The sequence below is a fragment of the Xylona heveae genome, assembly GCF_001619985.1.
Source record: "Xylona heveae TC161 unplaced genomic scaffold L228scaffold_6, whole genome shotgun sequence".
Lineage (NCBI taxonomy): Eukaryota > Fungi > Ascomycota > Xylonomycetes > Xylonales > Xylonaceae > Xylona > Xylona heveae.
This window is the reverse complement of record NW_017264198.1, coordinates 1380133-1390924: the sequence shown is the minus strand read 5'-3', so window position 1 is coordinate 1390924 and position 10792 is coordinate 1380133. Positions and strand designations below refer to the sequence as shown.

The 10792-nt window shown below is 49.4% G+C and overlaps 4 protein-coding genes across 4 annotated transcripts; 1 reads left to right on the top strand and 3 right to left on the bottom strand.

The window, feature by feature from the left end:
- Positions 1–42: 42 nt before the first annotated feature.
- Positions 43–2610, bottom strand: L228DRAFT_248097 (putative small nucleolar ribonucleo protein complex subunit). Its single transcript, XM_018332785.1, has 4 exons — positions 2121–2610; positions 1512–2042; positions 536–1415; positions 43–291 (listed from the first exon to the last, which is right to left on the bottom strand). Exons 1-4 carry the CDS (start codon positions 2430–2432, stop codon positions 140–142), a joined length of 1875 nt encoding a protein of 624 aa, XP_018187975.1. The 5' UTR covers positions 2433–2610; the 3' UTR covers positions 43–139.
- A 90-nt stretch (positions 2611–2700) lies between these two features.
- L228DRAFT_283568 (NAD(P)-binding protein) lies at positions 2701–4461 on the bottom strand (the record flags this gene model as incomplete). The annotated part of the gene is made up of 5 exons (XM_018336128.1): positions 2701–3305; positions 3408–3871; positions 3993–4064; positions 4165–4370; positions 4445–4461. 5 exons carry the CDS (start codon positions 4459–4461, stop codon positions 3042–3044), a joined length of 1023 nt encoding a protein of 340 aa, XP_018187974.1. The 3' UTR covers positions 2701–3041.
- A 1233-nt stretch (positions 4462–5694) lies between these two features.
- On the top strand, positions 5695–7820 carry L228DRAFT_201510 (hypothetical protein; the record flags this gene model as incomplete). The annotated part of the gene is made up of 4 exons (XM_018329634.1): positions 5695–5790; positions 5851–6084; positions 6147–7408; positions 7460–7820. Coding segments are annotated over 4 exons (1953 nt in total), but the record flags the coding sequence as incomplete, so codon positions are not given.
- A 309-nt stretch (positions 7821–8129) lies between these two features.
- On the bottom strand, positions 8130–10621 carry L228DRAFT_261583 (GMC oxidoreductase). The gene is made up of 3 exons (XM_018334346.1): positions 10137–10621; positions 9015–10080; positions 8130–8955 (listed from the first exon to the last, which is right to left on the bottom strand). Exons 1-3 carry the CDS (start codon positions 10280–10282, stop codon positions 8410–8412), a joined length of 1758 nt encoding a protein of 585 aa, XP_018187972.1. The 5' UTR covers positions 10283–10621; the 3' UTR covers positions 8130–8409.
- Between the last annotated feature and the right edge of the window lie 171 nt (positions 10622–10792).

Genomic DNA, 10792 nt, shown 5'->3' with positions numbered 1-10792 from the left:
GATGATGAAAATCTAAGATCTAAAATGAAAATATAAACCTCACCCCCTACCAAGCAGACAGGGAAGACAAGAGGAAGGGAAGACAAGGGAAGGAAAGACGACGAGAAAAGGGAAAAAGGAAAGATAAGGAGGGAAAAGACTAAGCCCGAATTTCCCATAATCGAATCTTGCCCGCCTCGTTGGCCACGGCGAGCATGCCGCCGTCAGGGGAGAAGGCGACAGATGTGATGCGGCCCAGGGGCGTCGCGGACGTGGGCCAGTTGCGGTAGACGGTGCAGGATGGGAGGTGGACTGTTTGAGGAAGTGGCATTAGCATCGTATCTTTCTTTTTTCTTTGGGGAGAGCGAGTGAAGGGCTTTTCGTGGAAAGTTTTGAAAGAATAGAGGTTTTCAGAGAGAAGTGGAAATCTAAGGGGGAAAAAAAAAACCCCCCGAAAAGCCCATAGAACATTAAAGAGAAGGACAAAGGAGGGACGGAGGAGAAAAGAATAAAAAAAGGAAAGAAGGACAAAGAAGAAGGAAGAAGGACAACATACCTAATCGGAGAGCGTCCTTTTTCCAACGACTGCTAATGGCCAAGAGCTGCGAGTCTGGCGAAAAGACAATATTGCTGACGGGGGTAGTGAGCTGTTCAAACGCGCGAATGGGTTTCGGGGTCATGACAGTCGCAGGATGTTTAGCGTCATTTTCGCCCGCAACCGCCGCCGCGGCATTACTGGTCCAGGACCGGCGGTCATATATATTCACGATACCGCTCGAACTTCCGATCGCGACCCAGCGATCAGGCCCGACGCCATCGGGGCGGACAGTCGAGGCGCCGCTGCGGTTTGCGCCGCCGAGAGCGAGCACGGTGGTGCCGACAGCGCCTTCGTCGCGCCAGCGCGCAATGACGCGGCGGTGCTGGATGCTCCATTCGAAGACCTCGCCGCCTTTGCTGGCGGCCGCGAGACCCTCGCCGTCGGCCCACCAGGCGAAATCGGCAATGCCGCCGCGTCCCTCGATGCGGGCTTGGGCGATCCATTGCAGGGTCTGGGCGTCGAGAATGTTAATGTAGCCACCGCCTTTGCGGGCGGAGCCGACGAGACCCATGTATCGTCCGCAAGGGGACAACTTGAAGCGCTCCATGGATTTTTGCTCCTCTTGGTGTCCGTAGATGCGCGAGACCTTTTCGATGCGGCCAGAGGATAAGTCCCATACGTGGAAGTAGCGTCGGCGGCCGGACAGGAAGATGCGTGATCCTGTCGTGGGGCTGAATGACGTGCTGCTGAGTGGAGTACGGCGGAGGTGGAAAGAGGTGATGAGCGGGTTGGGGTTCGGTGGGACAGGGGAGATTTGGTGCAAAAAGATGGTGGAGGCGGGTCCAGAGGAGAGGAGAAGAGGGTATTTCGGGTGGAACTCGAGAGAGGTAATTGCGGACTGTGGTAGAAAGGAAACGTCAGTTAGAAGATCAACGTGGCATGGGGATATACGGGATCTAGAGGGAAGGAGAAGTGAGAACATGGAAAAACTCACAGGCTGCGTGCCGCCAACGTCCTTGGTACGCTGAATGTCGAGCACTTCAGGTCGTAGCTTGCCGCGTTTGCCATTTACGCTGTCCGTGCCGCGGACGAGACTGTCTGCATTGCGCAACAAGTCGGCCAAAGGCTGCTGCGAGAGCTCCTCGTCCACATCCATGTCCTCGTCTGAAGTCTCCTCGCCCGATGATTCCGCTGCGCCAGAGTTTCGGCGGCGCTTCTTTCGTGCAGGTTTCTTGGTCGCCGCGGACGGATTGGCCCATTCGGGCACCGGGTAGAGGCGCTCGAATTGCTGGCGTAGGCGTCGTATATATTCTTTGCCGTTCACAACGTCTTCCGCCTCGGCGACTCTGAGCTTCCGCAGGCGCGGATTTGATGCGAGAGAGATTGCCATTTTCTCGTCGTCACTGTCCTCCCATGCAGCTTGTTCTTGTTGGTCGTCTCCACCTTGTTCAGCAATTGATTTTCCAGCCGCGGGAACCATCGCATCCATTGGTGCCGCGTCGGGACCAGAGTCCATAAAGAATAACTGCGCAGCCAGATGAAAATGATTAGCTGCCTGCTATACATGATTTCTAGAATTGATTGAAGGAAGAAGGAAACGTACGTCTGCATCAGATATACCGGTAAGGCCTGCTTCCTCCGCTCCGCTTTCCTCATCCCCTGCACCAGAGACACTCTCATCTTCTTCAGAGTATTCGCCAGCGCGGTGAGATTTCAGCCCTTCAAGAAAGCCGCTCTCATCTCCAAAGACGAGTTTCTCCAATTCGGCTTCGGTGCTATCCTTTTCGGGCATCTCATCGTCGCTGCGGCCGGCAAAACTAGCTGCTTCATCCATGACATTGTCCTGGCCTAGTTCTTCTGGTTTCTGGCGAGAAACGGCCTCCTGCCGAGCCTTCTTTGAGCCACGGGCTGCCATGATTGGATCAAGGCGCGCTCTGTGTTGGTTTCAAACTGTTTCTCCAGACGGTCTTCCGTTGCGACCTGCAAACAATAATCATCGTCAAGTCGCATAATTATTTTTGACCCTAAACCCTTTTTGGACGGCTTGTGCAGTAAAATCAAGATAAGATAAGATCGAATTTCCTTCCACTTCAACTTATGCTCGAGCTGAAGACCAAACAAATTTCCGCTACGCAAGGAATGCTGGGGATAAATATATATATGTGCGTGTATAAGAGAATATCGCTGGTATTGAGATTGCCATTGAGGCTTAATTTGTCGGACTGAAAAAGAATAATCAAGTAATTGCGAGTGCAAGCATGGAAAATCTCATGGTTATATCTAAAACACATCCTCTGGGGCCGGATCATCTATAGTCACTGAACGGAAGAAATAAACCAAGTTCATGAGCCAGATGCTAATCTATTTAAAAGATGTAAAGGGACTCTTCTATATTGTTTGGTAAATATTTGGTAAATGAAGATGCCGATATCTGTGCAAATCCTCCGTATCCCACGCTAGAAAGAAAATGAACAACATGTCCGATTATCGCGCTGCATGCTCAAATTGGTATACTCGCACATATTCACAGCTTTGCCGTTCCCAGCCTTTCCGCCTCTGATTTGACAGTCTCCGGGATATCCTCGACCAAGCTCCTCTCGACAGGCTTCCAGCCAAGAAGCTCATTAGCACGGAGAGACTCTGCCCGTGCGTTTGTGCCCAAAACAATTGAAGCATGGCCCACTAGGGAATCAGCCTTGGCAGGATCAACTGACTCGACATCAACGGTCTTAATAAAGCCCTGTTCATGGGCGGACTGAGCCACGCGCCGAGAAATTTCACCAAAAGCCTAATCGCAGAAGAAACCATTAATTAGCATCGCTGCATGTGATGAGACTTGCAAAAGCCGCTTAAACGCAGAACGAATGGTTACAAGGAAAATGAGACTTACGATTTCTCCGTTTCCTGGGAAATAAATGCCGCCTTGGTTCCAGATCTTTTCGTCGGGTTGGCCGGCCAGCGCATTCTCAATCAACAGCACAAACAGGTTGCTCAAATCTCGGACATTGACCGTATGCCACCTGTTCAGACCCTTGTTGATCTGGAATCCGTAACCCTGTTGCAGCGTAACCCTCGCAGTTTCAGGCACTTGGATACTGCGCTGATTGAATGGGCCTCTGCCTTGGCCATAGATAATTGGGCCAAAAATAAGGGCCGTCCTCGCATTGGAAATCGTCTTGTTCAGGCCAAGAACGAAGTTGTCGACAACCCGGTTAGGGTTACCCTGAATGACATTCAGGACCTTATCGACGCCTTCAAAGTCGTCGTACACCTCTTCGGTTGCTTCGCCAAAGATTTTGGACTTGATCTCTGCAGCTGCCAGAGCGCTGGCCCCAGAGATTTGGATAAAGTAGCCTTTGAACGCGTCAGCTTGAATCTTTGCTCTTGTTGCACTTTGAACATGGCGTATTTCTTTTCCTTCGTACTGGTAATCATAGCTGTAGGAATGTGCAACGGGTGATTAATTACTAAGTACCTGGCTTTTCCCGGCTTTGGATGCCTTGCGCAATCGCTTTGGCGGCATTGATGTGACTGGACACCGCTACTTCTGCGGCGTTTAAAGCAGATTATCAGCTATTGTTAAACACGAATGAATGCATATTCTCCTGAGATAAGAGATGTGCATATATAAAATCGGTGATACTTACGAATCGTAACATCTGCTTGCGCCGCCTCCGAACGAAGCACATCGGCGGAATCGAGATCACCGATGACCGGACGAGCATTGGGATACTCCTGGACAAGTTTCTGTCCCTTTGTTGCGTCTCTGACTAGAGCCGAAACATGGTATTCGGGATGCGCCTTTGATAGCGCGAAGAGCAAATCTCCGCCTATGAGGCCTGTAGCGCCAGTACTGCAAGGATAAGCCGTTAGTACAGTCGATTTCAATTTTCCCTTTTCTCCTTATTCTCAGTGCATAGAGCATACAGAAAGATTCTTGCCATGATTTACGATATTTTAATTACTATGGTATGGGCCTGGTGTGCAGGGGAAGTAAGTGAGATGATAAGAGAATTATAAAACCAATATGCAGCTAGAATGGAAGAACAGATTCTGAATGAAATCAAGAACTAACGGTGCAAGTCACACATATAAATACAGAACCATCAGTGACGCATTACGAATTCCATGCTTACCTAGAGTATCCATGCCCGACGAGAGGATCGCGCAAGCCATGATAACTGAGGAAGGTAAATACCGACGACGATAAGGTAGGCACGAAGGGGTACGGAGTAACCTAAAGCCTTCCTTGGCCTGCAGTGAGTTCGGACCGAAGGTTTCTCCGGGTACAGAACCAAGCCAATACAACCACGTCACATGTCTACCTTATGTCGTGCTTTATGTACTGCCAGGCTAACGGTCACGTGGAGTTTTTGGAGGGGATCTGGCAGTAGCGCTGATCACTATCAGGGTAGTATCAGGAATAACAAAATTATAGTGGAAGAAGCAATGATAAATTCCTCCAAAATCCACCCCCATGGGGGGGGGGGGGGGAGATGGGGGGATGCAGGCTATTTAAGCAATCTTAGTAGGCCCATTAACTATTGCTTAACCACCAATATCAGCTTATAGTTAGCCCATTAGCTATTACAGGCCTGCAATAGTCCACTATCCCATCCCCTTCCCCCATAGTAAGCTGGCTCCTTCCTCATTGCCCACCTCCACAGTACCCTTTTTTTAAACCATCTCATCTTCAATATCCGTTTCCTTTTTTGTCCGGATGATTTTGGCTTTGAAAAGGAATTTACGATCGATCGAATCCTTACCAAATAGCTATCCCTCATGCATGAAGAGTCTTACGGTAAAGGATTAAACTCTAAACTAGCTTTTCACGCTATACTGTGTTGATATCCTCCGAGTCTACTACCCTTCGGCAAATTTCTCAATGGTTCAATCGGAAGTAAAAGCCATTGCCACTGAGGGGATCTTACGTACAGACTTAACTACCAATAGTTAAAGCTTTGCATTGCATAAGACATTGCATAAGCATAGATGATAGCATAACCTACCTATAGACATGGGGGAGCATGTAACCTATTGGGACGTTCTGTTTCGTATAGTAAGGCATCCACGGAGTTGCCTCAGCATCACCTACCTACCCACCTACGTTCGTCAATGACGAGCTTAAGTGCTATCGAGGATTGGAGCATCTAGCACACTGCAGCATCTTATCAGAGATGGCAGCCCCCGCTCGCAAGTTCTCCAACATTCGTCGTTCCAGGCCATCGTACAGCTGTGAAAATTGTCGAGCGAGAAGAGTTAAATGTGATCAGGTATTGTCATGTCTCTTTTTCGCCTACCGTGCCAAGTCCTAACGACAGTAAAACACCTAGATTCATCCCAAATGCACCAATTGCTCTCGGAATCAGGTAGACTGTGTCTACGCGGATACAAATCTAAAGCGTAAAAGCCCTTCTGGAGACAAGGAGGATGAATGTTCCGTCAAGGCAGTGCGGCGAAAAGTTGAAGACGACAATGCCGGGTCCAATCAAGGATACCTGTTGCTTCAGAATGGTGGTCGTTCTAGGTATATAGAGAATACGTTTTGGGCATGCGTGGACGTGAAGGTGACTACTTTCCCCAGCCTTAATGTTACTGAGATTCTCTGTCTGAATGTATCCAATGGCAGGGTCTGGAACTCGAGTCTCTTCTATTCGATCTCCCGCTATTTCCCCTCGAAGATATCTGTTGTACTGCTGGCCAAGGGAGCCACGACAACACCTCTCTTCATCCATGCCAACATTATATTGGTACGACCGAGCCGAATTTTTCTTTCTGGGCTTCTCGACGTCCGACCGGTTTGCGATCAAATGCTCCAAGCCTCTCGTCTATGCTCTCGGCATTGCCTCCCCGAGAAACCTGTGATTTTTTCTACGAAAACTTTCTCGAATGCGTCCACCCGCTTATTCCGCTAATACATATTACCACGTTCGATTCCCGATATCGCCAATTCTGGGACTGGCACAAGAACTGGAAAGTCGGAGACGCCCCAGACGGAATCCTGTTAGAAAATCCGAGCTTCCTGCCCTTGTTACTCACAGTGCTCTTCACCGGTTCTGTTGCACGCTCAAAAATTGACGTGGGTCTCAATATGTGCCCGCCGCTTGAGACGCAGAAAAGGCTCTATCAGATGATACCACTAGCATTGGCTATGGTTGGGTTCCCTCACAGCCCAGCTATATATTCGCTGATGGCATTTATACTTCTCAATTCCATGCTCATTCGAGAAGAAGAATCCCTGAGTTCGTGCTCATTCGTGGCTGTAGCATTTCGAATCAGCCAAGCCATGGGTCTTCACAAAGACGGTACGGACTTTGGCCTGGATGATATCCAAACTGAAGAGAGGAGGAGAGTGTGGTATCATCTATTGCACCTTGATGTCATGACAAGCATCGTTTCTGGACTACCCCTCGTTGCCTCGAGCGAAATGTTCAGCAATACGCGCATGATTGGCGAGCTACGAGATGAGTATATCGGCAAGGTGCAACTGACAAAAGAAGTCGATTGCAGCCCGATAATCGATTCCAATTATATCCTCACAGCTGGCCGCTATGACTCCACCTCTTGCATCCGAAGCATCCTCCTGCGACAATTCTCCCCCAGCCCGCTAGGTCTTAGCGCCGTCAAGAACATGGAACAGACAATTGAGGAGTTACAAACTCGAATGGAGGAGCGCATCAAGCGGCTCAATTCGCAGTCTCGTGAAGAACGAACCAGTGCTTCTTCGAGTCGTTCGAACTCGGCTCCCCCAACAGCTTCTGATAATGGCGATGCACATGTTCTGAATCTTTGGGGAAGATCACTACTGAAACTAATGGTCGAAAAGGCTTATTGTCTCTTGTACCAGCCGACTATGCGAGATTCAAATCTGTGGATGGAACTACGTGCCAAGTAGGTTTGCCTCTTGATTATTCAACTTTGGTTATTTGCTAACTTGCCTAGGGCCATTCCACGGTTCCAATCGTTCCTATCGATATTTATCGACATGAGCTCTACGGAGTCCTATCTGCCGTTCCAATGGCTTTATCCAGGAGCCTACCAGCCTCTCCAACCAGTTGCTGTTCTCCTGATTGACCTTTTTCATAACCCTCATTCTACAGAAGCTCAAAAATCTCGAAGGCTTCTCGAAAGAACCTTTTCTCTTCTGGGCCCTGAAGGCCGCATCACGAATGGAACTTCACATGTCGCCTGTTGGCCAGAACAGAGACATGCTTCAGCCGGCGCCAAACAGGCTTGGATGAGATTGGAGAGGTTGAGGTCGAGAGTGTGGCAGAAACTCGGTCTGGACTCGAGTGTGCTCTGGACAAGGTCGTTTGGAGGAACTCCTAGCCGGCCTGATAGCAATAGCGCCATGGAGAGTGGGAATTTAGATGAAAATTTTGCGGACGGTCTGATCCAGCCTTTGGAATATGACAGGAACTCTGATGGGAATGTTCTGGTCTCTGATGGGTCGCAACAGTATGTTTTCCCCCCGCCTTGGAGAAAATCAATGTAGAAAGACTGATTTGCGTGAAGTAATCCATTAACTGTGTCTCCCGATGATGGTTCCCACCTTTCGCATGAACACGCCTTTCCAGTCTTCGAAGGACAAGGCAGTTCTGTGGATAATCCAAGTGAAGGGCCTGAAACTGACTGGCAAACTCCAGGATTTGGAATAGATCCAACCGACATCATGTCACAATTTCTAGGGATGAACCAACCGGACTGGTTTGGTTAGTTCAAGGCTATACGTGTGTGTGTGGATGTCCGTTGTACGACTTTCATAAAAAGACATGGTTCAGCAGAAGTCTAATCGACATTTAATATACTAAGCGATAAAAAAAACCTATTTAATTGCTTTATAGACATTTAAAAATCGTTCTGTGCGGGATTGCCTGCTCGATTTGGCCACTTTACTTGAAGAGGCTGGGATGTTCAGCCTTGATCAAATCAGCACCCTTCTCGGCAACCATGTATACTACATTCTGGATTCTGCAGTCCGGAATGACAGGGAAGACCGAAGCGTCAATCACACGAAGGCCCTTGATACCATGGACCTTCAAGTTGGAGTCGACAACGCCTTGCTCAATGTTCTTGGACAAACGCAAAGTACCGCAAGGGTGGAAGCCGGTTTGCGAGCGCTCAAGAATTGTCTTGTTCATTGCCTCATCCGAGTTGCGCGGCATCGGCCAGGGGTAGTCTTCACTGATTATATCCTTCAAGCCCTCGCCGTTCCTGACAATATCGTCGATGAACCGAACACCCTCACGGAGTGCAACAAGATCGAGGTCGTCGGAGAAGAAGTTCAAGTTGATGTATGGTTGTTCGAACGGGTCGGTGGAGTTAAGCTTGACTTCTCCGTTACGGGACAAGGGACGCATAAGATCGACAATGACAGTCAACCAATCGCCGGTCGGGGGAGTGGGGAAGTGCCATTGGAAGGCATCAGCGAACATGGGCTAAAATCGTCAGTCTTCTCTGCTGGATGATGGCGATAAGTTTCCTATTCTGTACTTACAACAAAGTCGACCTCGAAGTGCGGCTGTCCAGCAGGGCCGAATGGATCAACACCACCATTCTTCGCCAAGTATTCCTTGTACTCCGTAGAACGATGGAGGTATTCATCGATTCGGGGAAAGGCAACGAGTTCGAGCAAGCCGCTGCTGTAAGGGCCTTTTTTGTCTCTTCTGTATGCCGTGGTAGCGCCATCCTTTTGGGGGCCGTTGCGAAGGAGATGGCTATCGAGACCATATCCATCCTTGAGCTTGAATACGTGCGAGAGAATCGGGTGGTCCAAGAGGTTCTGGCCCACGTGTTTGGAGTCAAGGTAAGGCTTGACACCCTTGGCCTCCAACTCGGCCTTGGGACCGATACCAGAGAGGAGGAGAAGTTTGGCGGATTCATAGACACCCTGGGAGACAATGACCTCGTACTTGGCGTGGAAGGTATATTCGTGGCCGTCGGGGCCAATGACAGCAACTCCAACCGCCTTGCCGTTCTCGAAGACAAGGTTCTTTGAAGTGGTCGAGGACACGAGAGTCACATTGTTCTTGCCCTCGAGGAAGACGGCAGAAGTAGAGCGAGTACCCTTATAGATGCTATTGACACATTTGAACAGACCCTTCTGTGTGCCGTTGTACACATCGACGGACAGCTCTTGACCCTTGCTAACCCAGGCCTTCTCCAAAGCGTCCCGGAAAGGCTTCAGCTCAGGGACCAAGTCCGAGTGAGAGATGTGCAGTGGGCCACCCTTGTTGCCGATCTTGGCAAGATCAGGGGCGTAAAGGTTTCCGTCATCGTGATATGTCGCAGACTTGTTAAAGTAGTCCTTGGTGTTGGCCCAGTTCCATTCATCACCACCGTACTCGGCCCAGTCATCGAACGTAGCGGCACTTCCGCGAACCCAAGTGTAGTAGTTAAGAGAGCTACTGCCACCAAGGACTTTGCCGCGGGTGTTTGGTTTCTCGACACGTGTGTAGTCGGGGCGATCGATCATGGTCGTCTTGTAAGACCAGTCATACTGACTTCCTCGCAGCTCAAAGGCGCGAGCTGGAGTGGTGATCTCGGGAATTTCAGGGGTATTGCTATTTCAATCAGTAGACTGACCAGCCAAGAAGCAGTTGCTAACATTTCAACATACTTTTTGCCAGCCTCAATGACAAGAACAGAGACCTTGGGGTTTTCGGCCAGACGACCAGCTACAACACAGCCAGCAGTGCCACCGCCAACGACAATGAAGTCGAAGTTCTTAGGGGCGTTCTTGGGGAGTGTAGCTGCGTGAACCATGGTTGCTAAAATGGAAGATTTGATCCTAGAAAATTCAAACGATGAATTGTTAATGTTCAAGTTTATTTGCAAGTCTATTTTGATTAATTTCAAGCATTTCGTGATGACTTCATCCTCTCCTTATATACCAATTCGGCATCACGGAAGGCTTTTGCAGAATTGACTGCATGCATTAAAACGGCCCGCAACCCCACATCTCCAGTGCCAACATGTGCAATTGCAGAAAAGACGCGTACTGCTTATCGCCCCAACAAATAAAGTTTGAGAGCCATCCGGGTGCGTGAGTGGGTGGTTTCGGACGATATGCTGCATTTCGCTCGAGAGGGAGCTTTGTTTTGGTGTTTAGGGTTGCTTAGAGCTCGAGAGGGTCTCGCGCGAGAAGTCGCTCTCGCGCGAAGTTACGTAAAGTTTCAACACCACGTCCACAACCAAGATACTACATTGCCTGCACTAAACTCAGACTTGTCTACTTCAAAACTGCTTTGAAATACAGTGGCAACATGCATCGAT